We start from the raw sequence: 21764 nt of genomic DNA, 5'->3' as shown, positions 1-21764 counted from the left end.
TTGTGCCATGAAGCTTTGTGTGACACCCCCACCCCCCTTCCCCCCACCCCCTCTTCCTTCAGTTCTAGAACACTTCATGTTTGTCTGTGATGTGCATCTTACCAAGGGCACCAAACCAGCAAATGCTTAAACCGCTGTCTTCCATCATTTGAGTCAAGTTATACCTAACCTGTTAGCCTTGGTGCTAAAAACATTGCTAGGTTCTACATTTACGTTTGACAAGCTCATTACCGGCAGTTCATCAAAGTCTTGGCTCCTTACTTAATTATGAATACAGTATGGAAGGTAATGGCCTTGGTTAAATTGCTTGTCATTTAGGGACTGCTATTCCTAACTCTGGCTATGACTACAGACCACTGAGAAAGATCAACTGGGAAGCAATCCAGAGAAGGGAGTTGGGTTCGGAATTGACAATTTATCCTTACTAAAGACACATGCAGAAATACAGAGACACACCACCATCAACAAGGCTGGATAGATACTAAATACACTAACTCCTATCTCCTATCTATAACCCACTCTCTTCCACATCCCAGGCTCAGAGTCTAACTCCTCCTCACCCCTTCTCTCCCTCAGTCGTACATGGAGTCCCACCTGAAGAGCAAGGACCGCCTGGAGAAGGAGTGGGAGGCGCTGTGTGCGTATCAGGCTGAGCCGAACGCCTCCACCACCGGCCTGAAGGACGGCAACGCCAAGAAGAACCGCTCCAACACCGTGGTGGCCTGTAAGCTCTCCCCTCTCCTCTCTCTGTCTCAGATGGTCCGGAGGTCCCTTGGGATGCGTACTATCAGATGGTTCTTAGTTCTTTTTTTTCTGTTGGCCAACGTGGTCCTGTTTACTGATTTTACAGATGTTATTTTATAAGTATTTTTAGAACGTTAGTACTACTATAGGGACATGTATTGATTCAAAGCAGAGGAAGTAAAGTCCTTAACGAGGAAGGAAAGTCATTAAATCCTTTACGTTTATATTTCAGATGATCACTCAAGAATAACCTTGAAGCTTGAAAACAGCCAAGGCAATTCCGATTACATCAATGCCAGCCCAATTGTAAGTACCTTCACCACATACTAAATTAAGCAAAATATATATGGTACAAGCAGTCCCAAAGAAACTAAAGCAAAACAGCGCTGTGCAATAATACACTGTGACGCTATGGTTGCTTCACTTTGGTAAAAACGTATGCTTAGGTGCCATGTGTCACGCTATGAATATCAATATCAGTTTCATAGAAAATATCAGGCAAACATTCACTGGGGAAAGGTGTGAGGAAGGGCATGCATGCTCCACTCAATTCTTTCCATCTTTTGAGAAGCACAATTGATCAGTGAATTCCTGGATATCATTAGCGATGACCTTGAATGATGCTAATGCGACTCCTATGTTCACCATTAAGCAGAGCAACACTGTTTGTTTCTTTTATTTCTGCCTCCAGGTACATGTTGGAGAGCCAGAATGAATAGTGCAAATTCAGTTGCTAAATGTATCGGCCTTTACATTTAGTCATTTAGCAGGCCTTCATTTTAACATTGGGCAGATCACCGGATCCAGAGGTAGCCATGCATTTCAGATTCCATCCATGGTACAAAAAATGGCAGGATGTGAGTGGCAGAACAATCTTTTCCTACACGACATCACGACCGACAAACATGATGGGTACAACTGGTTTCTGTATTTACAGCCATACATTTGTTGGCAATATAAATGCTGCAATACCGCTACGCCTACACTCAAATTAAAGAAGGAAAGAAAAAAGAGAACAAATGATATGCTTGCACTCGGGAGAGTGTTTGTCTGGAAAGTGTGGAAAGTTGTTTGTTCAACTAAAATAGATGGTATTAGAGGAATTGCACAGTAGCAGCCCCTGAGAGCTGAAAATAAAGCGATTTTGGAAGATCATTGGCAATCTTGTTAATAGGGTGGAATCCTGCTGATTCCACGTGCATTCATCCATACAGCATTTGCATGGTTGTGGAGATATTTCTAAGAAATTCTGCCACATGATCCTCAAAACTCTGGTTTTCTGGACATAATAAAACCTTGAGAAAAATGTCTCTTAGTTCTCTTAGTTCCATAGAGAACATCTTATGTCTCAAGGTAGTCTCAACTATCGAATGTGACCACCTCCACATTCTCACACTGAGACGTCTTATTGAGAGCTCTTCTCTTTCTCGTTCTTTTCTCGAGGGAAGATACTATTTTGAGGATCCAATAATGGGAGTCTTTGCCGCCATGAATTCTGGCACTCCTCATTCCTGTGAGAGTTAATAGTTTTGCTGCGGTTTTTATTGAAGTGTCTGCTATTAAATGGATAGTCTGATATAAGATTTGGATCCAATATTCCGTACGTACTCTATAGAAAAACATCTTCAGATTTCCAATCGAACACAGGAAATTATTTAAACTCTTGACCACTGGCTGTTGCGTAAAATTTCTCACAACCAACCTCACCACCACCCCCCCCGCCCCCCCCCCCCCCCACCCACGACAAAAACTCCTCATGGATTCTGGCTCCCCATGTCCACTTTCAATACCTTTTCAAACACCTCCGCCCAGAAGGAAAACCAAACAGTCAGCCACTGCCGCTAGCATCTGAGGACAAAAACAGCACCGGCCACTGCGTCTGAGGATCCCTGGCGAGTCACACTACAGCAGAGAGACAAAAGCGTATGACAGAGTGGGAAGCCCCCCCTGCCGAGGTGACAGACAGGAGAGTGCAGCTCGGTGCTGCTGCAGCCCACCGGGCACGGTCAACGGAGGGTTGGGGGTGGAGGGGTGGGGGGTAATGGTGGGTGTTTTAAGAAAGGGGTCGGTAATTACCGCCACGCTGGACCCTGACTGAGCCCGAACAAAACCGAGCATAATTACTCCTGTTGTGTCACCGCTGATTGGGCAGCGGGATGGGGATGGGGAGTGGCGGTAATCTTTTCTTTTCCCTTTTCTAAAATTGTGAGGTCGGGGGCGGGCGGGAGGGGAGAGGGGGGGGGGTAATAAAGGGACTGGCAAGGTGTGCGGGTGTAGGTTTGTTCGTGTGAAAGGGTGGGAGTGAGAGACTGTTTTCACGGAGAACCCCCATCAATGGCACCGGCAGACCTGCTCTCTAGATGACCACGCCGGCTGCCACAAAAACACAGACACACTCAAGAATGTTATTAGCACCACATCTCAGTTTGTAAGACAGGAGGCTCTTGGACGTGTCAGGAAACATTGTGTCTCCCGAGAGATTGGAGAAGGAGGGAGGGAGCGAGGTAGAAAGAGAAAGAAGGGGGGGAACAAGGCATGCGCAAAGATGAGGGACAGCTACTTTATCTGTCTATTTCTTCTCCCTTCGTGTTTCTCCCCCTCTCTAAGTCTCTTTTCCCCCCTCCCTCCTCCCTTCTTCATCTGGCAGCCTTTACCTCTCCACTCTTGCTCTCTCCCTTGTTCTGTCTCCCAACTAAATGAACCTCACACGGTTCCCTCTCTCCCTCCCTCCGTATTGTGTCTGCGTCTGTCTGCTTTAAAAGCTTAACGTCTCCTGGGAGATTGCATCAGAGGAGGGACATTAAGAGGGTTTTTTTTTTTCGGTTATTCTCGCATAGGCCAGAGCAATGCTTGTTGACTTGCTGTAAGCCTTCATAATCAATAGCATCTTAAAGGGAAGAAAATCTGTCCCTCCTCCCCATCCTCTCCCAAACACTACTGTGTATTCATGGTTGTACTATCTAATTGAAACTGCAAGCCCCCTAATAAGAACTGGTCCTTTCTTCCCCCAACATTATACATTTCAGTTAAAAGTGTAATATTTTTTGCTAACCTCGAGTCCATTTAAAAGATTTGACTAATTTGAATTATGAACGAACAGGAGACCATTTAAGACAATTGTGTGTGTGCGTGTGTGTGTCTGAATTATCTGTCTCCCTCCATAATTGCTTCCAGCTAAATTGGCCTATCCAATTATTAGATTTTCCATACTATTTGCATGGTAATAGGTATGAGTGTCACTCACCTATTCTTTCAGTCGCCTCACGTTTCACACCCACTTTTCTTTTCAACTTTGGCTTCCATCAGCAGGAGACATTTGAGCTCCTTGTTGTTTTTGAAGCACCACAGAAGAAGAGAAACATTTTGGAACTCAATGGAACGCCGGCTTCCACAAACATTTGGTTAACCACTTTGAATGATTTTGCACACTGCATTAACCCAAAGGAAACCTTGAACGCTTCAGTGGCCGCCAAGTAATTTCTGAGTGGGACCTCCTGCTTTGGCATCACTCTCAATGGTGCTTGCCTCACTGCCAGTATGGCAGTTTGGATGGGCAAATTTACATATGCTAAAACCGCCCGCACTGATTGATGCAGCTTCCTTCCTCAATCAGTAATGACTTCATCAGTGGTGTTGTTTTACAGTTATTTTATTTAGAAATATATGTGAATTTTGATCTCCCAATTTGAAAGAATAATACTGCAACATCTTCTGATGGTTCTTTCGATTCTAATGTTCTCCCTGTTTCTCTCTCTCCTCTTTCCTCTCCTCCTCTAATTTCCCCTGTCCCTCATCCCTCTTTTTCTCAGATGGACCATGACCCGAGAAACCCAGCATACATCGCCACTCAAGGCCCTCTCCCCTCCACGGTCGCTGACTTCTGGCAGGTAGTCCACACACACACACATACATACACGCTCATACCACACTTTATACACACCAAACACTCAAACACACTGACAGACATGCCACACACAGACAAGAAGACACACACACCCTTCTTCTCTTATTCATAAAATCAATAATTTCCCCAGTCTCAAACAAAAAGGAACTGCAGTGTTATTACCATCGTAAGTCACAGACGACAACTGCATTCTCTAGCCAGTGTTATAAAATGATCACCAGTGCCACAGTATGTAACGCCAGCACACAATCTAACCCCAAATGCTGAGCAAAAATGTCTGCTTATTGTACGCAAACCGAGTGGGCCAGTCTTGTCTTCAGACCAGGGAAAGGTCCTTTTGAATTAGATTAGAATCTTTAGGGAAATCGACCATAAGAATTTGGTCCCACTACTATGATAATGGAGGGGCTTGGAAGAGGGAGGGAATTGTTGAGAAAGAGCTCTTGAATTGTGCCGCGGACTGGACTGAAATGCCTGTCCCAGCATGGGAGCCACTGGGGTATGAGTTTGGGCCTCTCAACGGACGCCCCTTCCCCCTCTTTTTTTCGGGCTAATCCCTGAAGGTTGTGAACACACTCCCTCTCTCATTCTGTCACACACACACACACACAACAATCTATTCCCCTCCTGCCCATTCCATAGACTTATAGTCCAATTCAATAGGTCTCACAACACAGCATGAGGCTGTACTCTCTCCTTTGCTCTCTCTCTCTTCTTGCCCCTCCTCTCCTTCCCCTGTCTCAGTCATTAAGTAGGCTGAGGGCTGGCCAGCTCTGGATGCCTTCATATTCAGGCTGAACCACAGGCTTCTGTAGCATCCATTCTTGCCAGCATAATACTGTCTGAATGTTACCCTCATTGTAAGCCTTCTAATCAGCACTGTCTTTGCAAGGTGGTCCTGTGTCTCCCTAAATCGTGTTTTTTTTTCACCATGTGGTGTTAACGTATTGCATGTTGTGCCATGATGACGGTAAAAAAGTAGACAAGATAGACAGTTCAATAGCTCGAACATTGCACCTTATCAAATCCATAAATCGTAGAAATACCTGCATTTTGGACCATTGCTATGGATTCAGTGGATGAAGGCCTCCAGAGCCAATGTCTGGATGAGCTAATGACCAGCACAGTATTGTTTTATCAGGCCCGTTATTGCCAGCTCTCACTCTACACAAGAACAATGGTTCTCCTGAGCCCACAAGACATAGGCAAAAGCAGATATGGCCGTCAGCAAGATAAATGACACCATTTGGTCACCCAGGTTTGAAAATAAAGAAGAGAGAAACTATCTCAATTATAGTTTTGAGTCAGGCAGTACTCCTTTTGACAGACTGTGTATTTGAGTGACTCACATCTTAGACAAAAAATTCTTCTCTTGCGTATTTGGAAAGTAGATAAAAATGATTGTGAAGTTCTGTCTTAAACCAGAGAGGCTTCAGTGGCTTTTGAAAAGGTTAAAGGGAATGTGCAACTGAATAGCAATGTGGGATTGAGTCTCTCAGGTATCTCTCCCATGGTATTTGAACACCAAAACTGGGGATGAAATGGCGGTTGTGTTGTGGTTGTGTGCAGATGGTGTGGGAGAATGGATGTGTGGTCATCGTGATGCTGACTCCTCTGACTGAGAGCGGGGTGAAGCAGTGTTATCACTACTGGCCTGATGAGGGCTCCAACCTCTACCACATCTACGAGGTACGGAACCCATTTCATTTCTACGACATTACTATTCAATATGGTGCATTTTATTTATTCATTCTATTTTAAAATGTATATGCCGGGTGTGTATTTGCGGCTGCATTCAATGTTCAAATCTCTCTGTGTTTGTGTGTGTATTTTGTGACACTAGGTCAACCTGGTGTCAGAGCACATCTGGTGTGATGACTTCCTGGTGCGAAGTTTCTACCTGAAGAACATGCAGACCAATGAGACACGCACTGTCACGCAGTTCCACTTCCTAACCTGGCTCAACCAGAATGTTCCGGAATCCAACCGGACACTCCTGGACTTCCGCAGGTAAGCCCAAAAATAAATCTCCAAGTAATGGCTTTGCCACTGTGGGATCAATAGAATTGTAAATCTAGATAAAATGAATCGACTTCAATCGCAATTGATTCCATCTTACCTGTTTTTCTCTTTTCACTTCACCCACCCCTTCCTTCTTCTCCTCTCTATCTATCCCTTTGGTGATAAGACATATAGCTTGGCTGGTGTGATGTCTTAATATGGGCTTTGCTGCTCCCTCTCAGGTTTAACATGGATTTCCTCCCTGTCTGTCTTTGATGGAACCTGGTGTTGCTGTGTTTGTGGTGCATGTTAATACCTTGCTAGATGTTAGCTATTTTCTTGGTTGACCAGACTTAGGTTATGGTCGAAATCCTATAGCCAGTTATCACATACCAATCTATGAGCTTTTCTTGAGGAGATAAGAAGTTGCATCTGTTTACAGGGTGAGAAAATTATGAAGGACATACAGAAGTATTACTATGTTTCTATGAATCTTATCTTTATTTTACTGCATTGGTGGGTTACCTGTCTCATCCGACTTGGGGGCTTGAGTCCATAATCTGCAAGCTGATTTCACTCCTGCTGTATGTCGGCATGTGTTTAACACAACTCACTCCCTTCTGATCAAGCACAACGGCACTCTTTACTTTGTGAAACAACCCAATTTTTGATTGTTTTTTATTGGGTTTTTTTCCCTCTCGTTTGTTTTTGCCAAGCTAACTAGCGGTTGCCACTGTCATTTTTGTGATGTTGCAGCTAGTAATATGAGCCCAGTTGCATAGTCACAAAAGTGATCATTGGAAACTGCGATTCTGCAACCAAAAAGAGGGGCCTCGCTGACCCCTCCTCTCTTCCTGCCTCAGTTCTCCTCCCTCCCTCTCTGGCCATCTCCTTCTTTCTTTACTCTGTGTCCAATGACCTATAATGACCTCTTGCCTTTCGCTTGCTGATGGTTTGCTTGACTTCCTCCGATCAAACCCACCTCCTCTCTTTCTCTCTCTCTCTCTCTCTCTCTCTCTCTCTCTCTCTCTCTCTCTCTCTCTCTCTCTCTCTCTCTCTCTCTCTGTCTGTCTCTCTCTGTCTGACCCTTAAACTTCTGGGGCGCCTCTTTCCTGTCCTTTGAATTAGCTCCCACACCGACCCCTCTCCCCCCAACCCCTGACCACCCCTATACCCAATGGTCATCCTCCTCCTCTTGTTCCTATGGTAACCTTGCTGATGGCATCTGTGGTCAGATCTGTCTGCAAAAAACGGGTTTCAACATTTGTTTGCAGACCTGAATCAAAAATACTTGGGGTGCAGTTGACTTTGGTGCATTGGATTCCCAAGGTTTTCACAATATCAGTGAATCCTTTGGTTCCACTATGCCAGGAAAGCTGCACTAGCCAGTGCACCTCACATACTTGAGCCTAAAAGGTCCTCTGATGTTTGAGTTCATTAAATGAACATGGACAATTCTTGTGAGGAACTATTACTTGTATTTAAATATAATCACGATGGTGCTTCCTCCAACATGCTCTTTGGTGTACCACCATCTTGATGATTTCACGTACATTCCATTCCATACATATCTACTGTACCTTTCTGTACTATTTCTTCTGTAATTAATCTCTTCAACAACTGCCTATTAAAACCCTGAAACCTGCCACACACTTGGACATCAGCAGGAGTGTGTGTATGAGGGGTGTGAACATGTTTCATAATACAAGGAGAACATAATAGCAATGAACACACATTCTTTCCTTCATTAGATCAAACCTATTGATCACCATAGCCAGTCTTATCTGGTCACATATAGTATGTATTTTATTGTGAAAAGTGGACTGTGTCTGATTATCAAGTTGGAAATGTTAACTCTCTCACTTTGCAGAATCTCCATGTCACATTATGGACTTTTGCCCCTAAAGCTGTTTTTTATATTTTTTATAAATAAAGTAAAAAGTAATGTTTAGTAAAATTTTGGAAGGTAGAGTGCGAAAATGACACCCTGCGCCATTCTGTGTTTTTAATTAAACGTTTATGTGGGGTTGAACTGTTTATGATGCATATCTTCTCTTCTGTTACAGAAAGGTCAACAAATGCTACAGGGGACGCTCTTGTCCTATTATAGTCCACTGCAGGCAAGTATAGACACAGGCTTTCCTTCATCGTGCCTCTTCAACCCTACTCAGTGATGTCACATTCTAGGTGCTCAGTTAACTACAGTGGGCTTGTGTTCAGTTATCTCTGACCATTATGTACAAGCATGCCACGGTGTGTCCACACCAGTGTGTTTTATGTACCACAGTCTCTCAGTAGGTCACTTTCACTGAGCCAACACCAGTTTACGTCATTTATCTGAAAAAAAGAAGCACCTGAAAGAGAAAAAAACATTTTCTCATGTCACAACATGCTCAATTTAAACATGTAGAAGTGTTAGTATCCAATTCGTTTTCAGCTGTTCCTTGAAATCGGATATTGCAGTTTGCTATTTTTTCTACTGTTTATTTTTGCCTGTTATTAAAATTGTACCATAAATAACGTTTTTGTTCCATAATTTGCCACTTTGATCATGTTTATCCCCTTGAAATAGCATTAGTTGACTCATATGCATGAAATATTAGATTCTGCTCTTTGCATTCACCTGTTACAACATGTCACATTTTTCTGGAACTGAAACTAAATCAACAAAGAGTAGTTTTAAGATGTACAATAATCTTGCCTAGAAATGTTGTTGGCCAAGTCATAAGACATGGAAGCTGGCCTTTATTTTTGGCTTAATACTTATAATTTACCTATCTTTTACTCTCTCTAAATCTCTTGCATCTCTCATCCTCCCCTTTTCTCTCTTTCTCCATTCATCTCTCTCTCCATCTTTCTCTATCACAGCGATGGTGCAGGCAGAAGTGGAACATACATTCTGATTGACATGGTTCTCAACAAGATGGCTAAAGGTGAGCGGCCAGTAATCTTCATTCTTTCTCCCTTTACACTGGTTCAGTTGGACATGCTGCCATGGCAACATGCAAACCAAAAATGTTCAGCCATGGGTTTAGAAATGCATAAGAGGGGAGACTGGCCTCTGTGGAATGTTACATAAAGAGGGAGACAGAGAAAAAGAATGTGACAGAAAATAGTTCCGTAACAAATACAGTAGATTTGAGACAGTGGGGTGTGCAGGTTTATCTGTGTTTGTGTGTATGTGCACCTGTACTATATTTGGGCTACACACTCACTTGTGACCGCGACCAGGAAGGTATGTGTCTGTCGCCGTCTCCATGAGCGATGCAGCAGTCCTGTCCTGCCTGGCCTTAACCAAAGATGAAAGGGCAGAGTGGCCATCCTTGCCCCCACTGAGGAGCCGCTTTTCCCAGGCTGTCACACTGTGCGGCCGGCTCAGAGCCCCCCCCCCCCCTCTCCTCCCTACCAACAGGGCAGGGATCTGGGCCGGGCTGTGCCTGTCAGGGGGTGGGGGGTGGGGGAGGGCTGCAGGGGGTTGGAGTGGGGTACAGTCTTTGTCTGGCCCCTGAGAAGCTGGAGGCCCCAGGTTGCTGCTACGGCGTTCCTTCAGCCTGATCAAAGCCACCTCCAGGACCCTCGGACACAAAATCATCCCAACCCCCACCGCCCCAATCCTTTTCTCTCGTTCCTTTTTTCCCAAGGAATGAATTGTAAATTCAACCGAGAATTATGCTGAGGGTTTTTTCCTTTCTTTTTATTTGCTTCTTTTTTTTTTCTTTTCCCAAAGCTTCTCTCTGTCTCTCTCTCTCTCTCTATCTATCTCTCTCTCCTGTAATGTTCTCTCTATCTTAAGAATCCTATGCACAAGTGCAGGGGTGCTTTCAGAGGCCTAGTGTCCAGCTGGTAAGCACAGCTCAGCTCTGCTTATTCACGGCTTCCTCAAGGGCCAGGGCTTTCTTTCTTTTTTCTTCTTCTCCTTTGGTTCTCTCTCTCCTTGAGGAAGGGAGTCTTACGAGAAGGGAACTCAAATGAGCCCGTTTATACTGCTCCATCTAAAGTGTGGTTTATTATAAACCTGCACAAAAGCATGAGTTGTTAAGTCCCTTCAAAATAAAGGCCTTAGTAGAGTAAGGCTAGTAGAACCGTGTGGCTTTCTTGGATGGAACGGAGTCTATTGTACTTCTGGTCATTTGAATAAGAGAATAGGACTTGAATGAGCTTTTCTTTACTCATTCATTTTCTGCTTTTTTTTTTTTAAACAGAAAGTTAGCACTTTCGATTTGTGCACATCAGGCAGGAGGAGGAAGTGGTGTGAAGAGCGGGAAAGAGTACAGAAAACTAATTCCATCTATTTTATTTTTGCAATTTTGCACCTCTTTTTCTCTCTCTCTCTCTGAGACATTATTTTTCTTCTTTCTCCTCCCCTTTGCGAGGTTTTCACGGTGAACACGGAAAGCCGTCCAGGCGATGGTGTAGTCTAGCCCCAATTAGTTCAAGATTCAGATAGCCTTGGTCTTTGTGATCACCAGCGTGTTCAGTCGGCAGGGGGGCACAGCCCTCTGCCAACTTCATCACCATGTCTGAACAACCGGGCATGGTGCCATGCTGGTGAGCAGGCACTGGTACAGTCTCTGCCGTAAGGTGGCCTGGTATTTACCAGTGACAAGTATTGAGGCACCTGAGGGGGGCATCTGAGGGGGGGCACCTGACATGACGCAGGTGGAAAACAGGGCCCCCCTCCCCCCTCCGATAGGAAGATTAAAGTGGTGTACTGGGGAACATTAGTGAAGCCGACCAAAAGGCTGATGGGAAAGGGAGCAGATGACACCGCTTTTATCAAGGTTCTGAATCAGACACTCGACACTTTCACAAAGTCCAGTGTTCTTTCCCTTGGATCTGCTCCTCCTTCTCATCCCCTTGTTTTTCATCCCGACAACAAAAACAATCTGAACCTCGCGTGTGTGTCGGTAGTTATCCGTGTGTGTGTGTTTGTGTGTGTGTGTGGACTCAGATGAATGCACCAACATTCCGTTCCAAAGGGAGAGGGTATATGAAAGCAGATTGACAGATGCTGGCTCGGATTATCTTTCCTGGTCTTTGAACTCCGTCCAACTGTGTGTGTCTGTGCGCGTGTCTGTGTGTGTGTGTGTGTGTGTGTGTGTGTGTGTGTGTGTGTGTATGTGTGTGTGTGTGTGTGTGCGTGTGTGTGTGTGTTGCAGGTGCGAAGGAGATCGATATCGCTGCCACCCTGGAACACCTGAGGGACCAGCGAGCGGCCATGGTCCAGACCAAGGTATCGCCCTTGTCTCTCCGTCTCTGTGTCTCTCCACGCTTCTCTCTTGGTCTCCCTCCCCCCCTTTCTCTCTGTCTCTCCCTCACGGTCTGTCTCTCCCCCGATGTATTGCTTCCTGTCTCTCTCTTCTTCCTTTCCCTCACTCTGTCCCAACCTCTCTCTCTCCACCCCCCTCTCTTTCCTTCTCTCTCTTCCCCCTCTCTTTCACCCCTCCATCCCCCCTCTCTTTCAACTTGGGGAAGCTTTAATGACAGCCTTTGATTTGTGAACAGCAAGTGGGGGTGGCTTTAGGCTGCCACTGCCCCCCTATCTCACTATTTTAAATCAAGGTGGTGAGCTCACTTACAAGAGTGAGGCAAGCTCAATATAAGGATGAACACACACTGCCTCTCCCACTCTGCTTTCTCTCTCTTTGTCTCTCCCTCTCTCAGACAGACCAATACACTGTACATATATGCATACACGTTCCCATGTCATATTCATGGGGGGTCACTTGAATGTGTTTTTCCAGTCACAGTCAACATTTTTAAAAGATTAGACAGTCATTGTTGTTTAGTTGACCCATTCTCACTCGATTAAATCACTTCTGAAGCTGTCTTTATTTTCAAGGTATTTATACTGCATGTAATATGTAATTTAGTTTATGGCTATACCAGAACTGAGCAGAGAATCGAGATGTCAGTGTAAACCTGTGTTCAGTTTTTATTTTGTTCTGGTGATGTCGTTTTTACATAATATGTAGTATTTAAAATATGGGGGTATGTCCCAGGACAAATTTCAGACAAGTTAGCAAGCAGTTAGTTTGTCTACATGGTTGTCACACATACTTCACACATGAAAAGGTTACAGTTTCACTCCCCCTACTGGTTATCAACATTAGAACACTTGTAAGCAAATGTGTGGCAAATGCAAATGATATGCGGCAACTGTGATCTGTAGTTTCATACCTTTAGGTTTGGGATGTTTCTGTGTGGCTTAACCTCCTGTCTCTTTTCCCCATTTTTCTCTCTCTCTCTCTCTCTGTCTCTCTCTTTCTTTCTTTCTCTCCACTCCCAGGAGCAGTTTGAGTTTGCATTGACAGCTGTTGCGGAGGAGGTGAACGCCATACTCAAAGCTCTGCCACAATGAGAGCGGCCAAGCCTCAGCAGACCCCCGCCCCCTCCTCCCCGAACTGAAACTCCCCTCTGCCCCCCCCCCCTCGTTTCATACACCCTCTTCAACTCCCCCTCTTCTTCCACCCCCTTCCACATTTCCCTCCCTCTTCTCCTCCAAGACACTTCATGTTTCCCACAATCCCCTCTCTTCCACGCCCACTCTCTCTCCTCTAATCCTCTACCCCGTCTTCTCTACTTGTCCTCTGCTCCCTCCTTCATCTCTCCTTCTTCTTCTTTCCTCCTCCTGTTCCTTCTTGGGAACATTGTGCCAGAAACCGTGACTGGATATAAAGAGGTGTACATTGACCCCGATATTGTGATCCCCTATGAAGCTTGTATTTCAAACTGAAGATTCAGTGCATTCAAACAACCTTACTGATTGACCAATGTTTCACTCTGTGATAGATTTGAATGTGTTTATCATAGAATTATTATTTCTAGATATTTATACAAGTGTGTCTGTAAAATATGATCTGTCCAACCCCCTCCTCCCCTTCTGTAAACAAAAAAGAGTCTTTAGCCAAGTCAGATTTTAAATGTCATATTCTGTGTCTTCTAATTTCTTACACTGGAGATGTACAAAAAAGATCTAAATTATAACTGCTAAATGATACTATGGAGAGATTTAGATTAGGAACATGATGATTTTGTGTAATTATGAGTAACTACACAAGGTGTATGTTTCCTCTCACTGTTGAGACCTTTACAATATACTTATATGGGTTAGCTGTTACAGACAAAACAAATTATGATTTAAAATGTACTAATGCCTGCCTCAAATAAAGCAGTACTATGAATGAAATTGTATTTTTCTGTTATTATAACAGCTCCTTTATGTAGCATAACTGGTTTAAGTGTGATTATTAGCTGCCAATGTCAAGCCAAGGTAGCATGGAAAGGCTAAATTCATTTGTTTGCCCTATAGGCATGCTTTTTTAATGTATCTTTTGAATCAGTGGGATAAAACACAGACTACATTTTTATCAGACTTGACTGCAAAGTTTTTACTCATTGTCTTAATTTCATGGAAAACGCACATGCTTATAGAAACTGGTAATGACTACTTGTGAGTACAGTAATAATTATTTTGTCAAATGTGTGTATGCTGTATTTCTCTGTGATAAATCTTTGTGTTTAGCTATTTTTTTTTCCATATTTCAGGCAAAACAAGTCATGGTATTACTTTTTGTGCACAAGCCAAGGATAGTTAATGAAATGTCATTTGATCTATTCATTTCCTAAACTGAAGCCTGTACTCATAATGTTAATATCCTTTTTCCAGCTGTCCTCTAGAAAACCTCAATTTTCCTTCGAAAATAGATTGATTTGAATAGATTGCTGATCTATTCAATTAGTCTGTATGTACATATTAGTCAAAACATCTTTAATTTGTTTTGTTTTTCAGTAAGAGAAAATAGCTCTTGTGAATAAAGTCCCAATTATCAAAGTATTGTATTGCAAACACATTCTATGTGCTTTGAAATCTTCTTTGTTGTTATTTTCAACATTTCATTATCTCCTTTTAAAGCTTTCTTCGTGTCTCTCTTTAGATTCTGGGTAGGTGGCAATATCTGGTTGAACTTCAAACAACAATTTTGAGAACTGATCTGTTTTGAATAGTTAAGCCTTTAGTTATAGCCTTTAAATCTGCAGTCTGGGGCCGGTCTTCTAGCTCAACATAGCTTCTTTTGAAAAACATTGTGCTTCACATAACTCTCAGATGAATTAGCAGATGTAGAGTATGTGAAAACTCATTCTGACAAACAAGATTTTGGGAATAAAGTATGGGATGTGATGAGTAATGTATCAATTACTTTGTGAAACTAAGTTAATTGCACATGCACGTTACAATATTTAAGAGTCCAAAAGTATCAATCGTTGAAAGATAGATACAGCACTATCTACAACCATAAAGAGTTGATAAGTCCTCTTTGGTTCCTGGTATAACCCATTGGTAAAGCCCACATTTTTCTTGAGCAGAGCTGTAAGCAATAACAGATCAAATATTCACAAGGAAACCTAACATTAGAGGTGTAGAATTGGCCAATCGTGGGCGATGTCTCAGTTCCATCACCTTGATTGACAGTTGGGGGCTTGGCATTCTCCTCCCCTGCCAATCTCACCTCATTGTCAGCCAGAGTGGCTGCAAATGGCCTGATGCTATTTTGATCCCCCTTCAATCTGCATGGTGATTCACATGGTTTAGCAGACCCATCCTGCTTTTGGATTTACCGGGAAATGATGCTGTCTGTGTTAACACTTCCTGCTACATGCATGGGAACATGAGCTACTGCCTCCCACCTACTGTAAACATACACCCTCATACAGACAACCAGATAGAAGGATCCAACCATTTTAAATTAGCATTTGGAATGTTTGGATATGTCAATCATATCCTTGATAAAAGAAACATCGTCAAGGTCTGTGGTAAAATGAAATCAGGAAGCTCAAGGTACTTCAGTGAATATTGCCATGTACTTCAGTAGGTCTAAAATATCCTTTTAAAAGGGAGCTTATCCACAGGACCCACCTGGACCTAGTGACTTCCCAACTTGAGTTCTCTACACCTGGCTATGAGCACACTCCTGCCATAAAGAAGTCCTATTATTAAGCTTCTGAGAGTGTGAGTCAGTTAGTAACCAAACACTGCTCCTCAACATGAGTCAGGTAGGTCATCAGAGAGATGATTTGAGTAAAATAACTACAAATCAGAATAACTGCCACAGGAGCCAAAATCTTGGGAGAAGATCCCTTGATTCCTCACGGTGAAGATCTTTTCTCATTACAATCCAATTGAACTGGGTTATTAAAAGGCATAGCTGTGACTCCAAAATGCCACTCTGTTTCATCGCCAATCTCCTTTTGCATGGACACCTCTGGAATTTAGTTGATCATTTTCATCAGTGTCACACACGTGTGGTGACCCCAATATGGCTTTCTGTCACTCATCATTAGTGGGTTTATCAGCACATGTCCAATCGTCATACTCCGAGGGAATTTAAGCATTTGCATGCAAAAATTGCTTTCCTTTCACATGGCGTGAAGACAGTTTTGCATAATTACAAATGATATGGTGATCCCAGACAATTGTTGTACTGGGGTATTAGGATGAAAGTGATTGTGACAGAAACTGAGAGGACCTGGTATGACAGTGGGCTACAGCTGGTGAACTGAAAAAGGAGAGCACGAAAGACATGTAATAATCGGATAAATTACTGAGGGGTTTTGTTAGTATGTATTATTGATACAATTTTGACCTCTTATGTTTGTTTGTTGTTTGTTTTTTTCTTAAAGTGAAAAAGGTTAGTTATGACCCTAAGCTATTAAGTGACTGTTCGAGAAGTTGCGTGTTAATTATTTTGTTTGAAAGTACGACTCAAAGTTCTATCGTAAGGTGTTTCACCAAACACACTTCTCTTCTCGACTGAGAGACAGATCATTGCGACGAACAGCTTGTTTCCTTTAGCTGTAACTCATCTTCCAGTCCTAGCTCCAGAGTGTCCTCGTGCTCGCCAGTGCCCAGGGTATTAATGCCTGTGCCAAGGTCTGGTGATGAGCCTGGCAGTACCAGCATCACCATTCACTCTGCAGTATCCGCAGTGTCATTGTGATGGCCTCACCCTTCGCTGATGGCAGTACACACTGAATCACTTACAACCAAAACTGTGACATGCAATGTACCATTAAAAAAAAACTATTCACAATGTAATGAAGCCAGCTTGCTTTTCACCTTCGATGAAAACATGCACTCAGGCAGTCAATGGTTTTGATCATATTCCAAAAGGTACTGTCACTAATCCAGATAATAGGGTTATCTGTTATACATTGGAATATGTAGGCACCCAGAAAGTATTGAGAGTCTTCAAGCCTATCAAGGGTGCTTAAACACACAACAGGTGAAGATTTTTTCCCCAGTCTGAACTCTCCGGTTGAAACTTCTAGAGGATTCTTGACCTGATTCAAGAGAGCAATGAGTTGGGAAGGACTGGTATTGAACACAGCTGATAATAAATGTTACTGTAAAAAACACATTCCGCAGTGTGGTCAGCCACTAGGAGAGAGCGAGAGAGAGAGAGAGAGAGAGAGAGAGATACAGAGACTGCACATGCTGTACTTGCCCAGAGTAGGGTTGGAAGTAGTATTTTCATTCAGTTATATGGCTCAGCAAAAAAGACATCCAGCGATATGAGCCAGATAAGTATATCCAGTTATGTCTGTGGTAAATGTTCAAGTCCAATTTAAAAAAAGTCACAAGACCAAGTGTACTTGCCTGATGTGTTTGTTTCATGGACTGTGTAGGGTTTGTGTCTTTTAAGTATTTACGAACTAGAATGTTTACCTCACCACATTTTTATTCATATGGATAATAATGAAACATAAACCAGTACATGAATGAGGAGTCACTCTGAAATGTAACAAAATACACTGTTGTCATGGTTAAATGCTACATTGACCACCAAGTTTGTCCTCTGAAGAAGGGATTCTCATTTTATGTCTCAAGACTACTATTGCCTTTTCCTGTTGTGTTAAAAATGTCCTTTCATTATTCTGTTCCTCACCTAAAAGTAGTAGGTTGATTTTTATGAGATGACAATCTTGCATCATGCCCCTCCCCCACCCATGCACAAAAACACTGTTACTGACCCTTTGCTTGTGAACAACTACAGTATCTATGTTCCTGAGTCCGAGGAGCAGTAACTGGCTTCTCACAATAGCAGGATCACCAATCCCCAAACTTGATTCCTTTAATGAACCCAGAATAAAGTGTATGTGTATTTAGAGAGACCAGGAAGGAAGGAGTAAGAGAAATGAGGGAAACGGGGAATGAGGGCGGACTGAACTCATCTGCATTTCAGATGAGGCCTGTATGAGAAAATCAACCATCCATAATGCATTTCCCCCACCCGAGCCTAGCGACAGCGGTGATCCCTAGCAACAGAATCCTAGCAACAGCAACAACCACCCCCTCACCTCTCAGCCTATCCACAACCTGCGTGTCTGATCCAATTGAACCAATGGTGAGAAAGAGAGAAACTGTGAGGGAAAGTGATGTGTTTCCTCTCCTAGTTGGATGGACATGGGCCACCACAGAGCCACGACCTTTCCAGGATCTGTTCAGGTGGGAGCAAATATAGCACACTGGCTCCTGTCATATTAGGAATAGAAAAACTACCAGAGATGCTTAACTGTAACTTCCACATACATCACTATCACAGATCAACTTCAGTATACTTCTTTTTGGACTCATGTTTGTGTGTATACGGTGTGCATGTGTATTGTATCACAACAAGGGTACTTTGGGTGCACACTTTCTACTGAAAAATTACTTCTTTTCGAAAAAGAGAATTAATTGTGTTGTGGAAACATTAAAAAGAAAGTAAATAATGTACAGCATTAACAGAAATAATGTAAGAAAATGCACACATTTACTGTATCAGATATGAGAGCATGTAGATTCTTTGGGCTGTCTGTCAATCCATCTATCTATCTATATTCATTTATTTTACAAGGCAGGTTTGACATTTAGAATTGTCTGACGAGACAAAAAGCCATATAAACAAGTACTCACACTGACAGAATTTACCAACTCAGCTAAAGCTGTCTGGTCTCTCAACCTGCACTTAAACCAAAAAAGACTTTCCTGTTTACTGTACACGTATTGCTTAGGGCATACATCCCTTCACATAATGAGATGAACTATATAGTTCAAGTCCAAAAACCTATCCATTAACCTGAAAACAGCTTAACAACATTGGAGTCTTATCCAGGATTCAATATAGCTTTGCATCTGACAGCAACATCGTCATTTCTCTCCACAATCAGAAATGAATCTCTCGATTCATTCTTTGGCTTAATCCTAAGAATGAAAAAGAAGACTTTACCTGTGCTTTGAAAAGCCAAACGTGTCAACCATGGCTTTCTTCTCTATGAGGGTCAATCTAACCGAGGAGCTTTCCATTCCAGATGTTTTCTTTTCAGAAAGAAAGTGGTTATGAGGATTTATAGAGGTTGTATGTTATACATGAGATAAATGAGATGACAGCCTCATATAATGCTAGAAGAAAATAAGAAAATATAGTGCTAGAAGAAAATAAACAGTAGGCTATGTGTCCTGTCTTAATGTCGCACTAGTCACACTTTCTTTTAATTATATTCCTTTGACACCCATCAAAGCCTAGCATGTATTTGACTGACACCTTTATTTTAAAGTTATTTGATGAATTCAAGCCTTCGAGTAAATATTCGGGGCAAAGCTAAATGTGAGATCAAATATGAATAACTGAAATTAAATTCTACCTGTTCTCACCTGAATGGCTTGACAATATTTGAAACAATTGTGAATGAAAACAGTCATTCTCAAGATGGTCAAGGAATAACAGAATGTCCTTCTCATCAGTCTATATAGGCTATAGTGCGTCAACGCCCAACACAGCTAGGTATCGGAAAACGATGCCTCTTTCCAGATGGATCTGGCCCGTTTCAAACTCAGACTGCATTTATTCATAGACCGTGTGTGACAAAAAAATGCAAAATGTGACAACGTGTAGGAAGAGACCCAAGTAAGAACATTGCACAGGAATGAGTGAAGCTAACATGGATTAAGACTTCCTTTGACATGCGGGTCCCTGGGCCGACAGGTGAGTTCTATTTCTCACTGTAGAAAAAAAGGTCAGTGATTCACTCGCAATCACAGCCCACATGTCTATGAAAGAGCGAGGGAATCATCTTCGCTAAATTAAATAGAAAAGGAAAAAGAACGGCCTTGATCCATGTTATCAGCAAGGATCACTTTTGGAGCCCCAGGTAGTCAACATTTAACCTTTTCTGAACATAGCAGTAGATAGTAGGCCTATAGTTTGTTCATTCTGTCAGGTCAACTTTCTGTTAGAGAGTTTTCATTGACTTGGCCAAGGCCTTTCTTTTGGATAAGGACCTGTAGGCAGAAGGTACTGTATGACATTCGTTGGATTTGGTTTGAGCAAAACCTTTATTTGGTAAGTCACCGATCACAATTTAATAGGTTTAAATGAAACTGCATAGACAACTACAAACTCAGACCTATCCCTTCACAGATCTGATCACCTCAAGGAGGGGAGGGAGGATTTCAAATGGGTTCAAAAAAAGCAAAACTTAATTGTTAAGAACAGATAAGAAATGTCCACCTATTTCTGTTGAGTTGCTTGCCTGTTTGATTTTTTATCTATAAATCATGTTGTGATATAGAATGCATCCAAGCAGCCCTTCAGACCCCTCCACACTTGGCTACATGGTTTGACTTCAGAATAAAGCAATGCACCAATTTATGCCCAACGCCTCAGTCAGAGGTCTTCTTATTAACAATTTAACAATGTATGCACAGACAGGTCTCTTTCCCCCTGCTGTATCTCTCTCTCTCTCTCTCTCTCTCTCTCTCTCTCTCTCTCTCTCTCCATCTCTCTCACACACATAATCTATTCTCTACTCTTACTTTTTTATCCTCTTACTTTTCTTTACCCCCAACTCTCTCTCTCCCTCTCTCTCCTCAGGATTGTTTTTCTCCATGACTGCTCAGATTAATCAGTGGCTTCCTGCAGCTGTCTGACAGTTTCCCCCTAGTTGGCTTCCATCCAAATCAGACGAAGGAGAGGAGACGATAGCTCTGCTCTGGTCTGCAGTGAATCAGCATATTGGCAAATGTTGCCACCATAATTTAGTCCTGAGGGGATACAAGCTGCTGAGTAACAATCTCTCACATCTACCACCTTGTTTCATGTGTACGTGTGAGAACACATAAGACAAACACACTGAGATACACGTATACACACACACATGGTCAGACATGTGCACACACACACCACTACACACACACATGGATATGCACAAGTGCACACACATACACACATACACTACTACAGTCCTAAATAGCCACACACTAGCTGTACACACAAGATATGCACACACACACAAACTCACACGCTGATTTCTGATTTTTATTCATATAGCAAATGAGCATACCTGCATATAAAATGAAGACCAAAAAAACTAAAAGAATCAAGTCATGCTGATAACACAGTTTGATCCAGGAATTAAAAATGAAAGCTTTGACAACTGTACAAATCCACAAAAAAGTACACAACTGTTCACAAACATACATTTTTGGTAGGTATGAATTTTATGGATACAGTTGTTTCTGTGTCAAAAATGTGTGCTGATGGGCTATGTCATTTGTATTGTTTTACATGTGCATCTCAGTTTGGGAGGAGGGTGGGGGGTTTGTAAACCACTCTATAAACTCTTAAGTCTTTGTAAGTAAGTCTTCATGCATCAATTTGTGTTGTTTACATCGTATGAATGATGTATTGATAGAAAATGTAAATTACATTTCGGTGCCCGTCTATTTGCTCATAATGCTATACCTACTGTGCACCATTCAGTACCACCCTTCACCATTTAGTTCTAACTAACTTAGTTAGTTCTTAGTTTTAATAGAGCTTAGTAACAGACAATGCTTATACCCATTGATAGTCATACTATAATAAACTAACATACTATATCTATATGTGTTTGTACTATGAAATATAAACAGCTACATAAGCCATCTACTATGGCTCTATGACTGCCGCCCAAACAGGGTGGCACTAAACATAAGTTGTCAATTAATTTCCATCCGGCCCAAACAGCCCTATCTGGCACAATCATAAGGATATTTATTCAGAGCAGAAAATCAATATACAATATTATGTTTGAC

At 42.4% G+C, this 21764-nt stretch overlaps 1 protein-coding gene across 1 annotated transcript in view; it reads left to right on the top strand.

The window, feature by feature from the left end:
* The window catches only part of LOC134037040 (receptor-type tyrosine-protein phosphatase N2-like), an 80737-nt gene extending 65905 nt beyond the window's left edge, over positions 1–14832 (top strand). Inside the window, exons 15-23 of the mRNA XM_062482327.1 lie at positions 577–724; positions 977–1050; positions 4554–4631; positions 6218–6337; positions 6492–6658; positions 8716–8769; positions 9518–9582; positions 11809–11882; positions 12939–14832. Of these exons, the coding sequence (XP_062338311.1) occupies positions 577–724; positions 977–1050; positions 4554–4631; positions 6218–6337; positions 6492–6658; positions 8716–8769; positions 9518–9582; positions 11809–11882; positions 12939–13010 (852 nt within the window). The 3' untranslated portion in view covers positions 13011–14832. The remainder of the gene's footprint in view (positions 1–576; positions 725–976; positions 1051–4553; positions 4632–6217; positions 6338–6491; positions 6659–8715; positions 8770–9517; positions 9583–11808; positions 11883–12938) is intronic.
* The last annotated feature ends 6932 nt before the right edge of the window (positions 14833–21764 follow it).

The sequence above is a fragment of the Osmerus eperlanus genome, chromosome 16 (genome assembly GCF_963692335.1).
Source record: "Osmerus eperlanus chromosome 16, fOsmEpe2.1, whole genome shotgun sequence".
Classification (NCBI taxonomy): domain Eukaryota; kingdom Metazoa; phylum Chordata; class Actinopteri; order Osmeriformes; family Osmeridae; genus Osmerus; species Osmerus eperlanus.
Note: the sequence above shows the minus strand (reverse complement) of the source record. Positions and strands in the feature narration are given on the sequence as shown.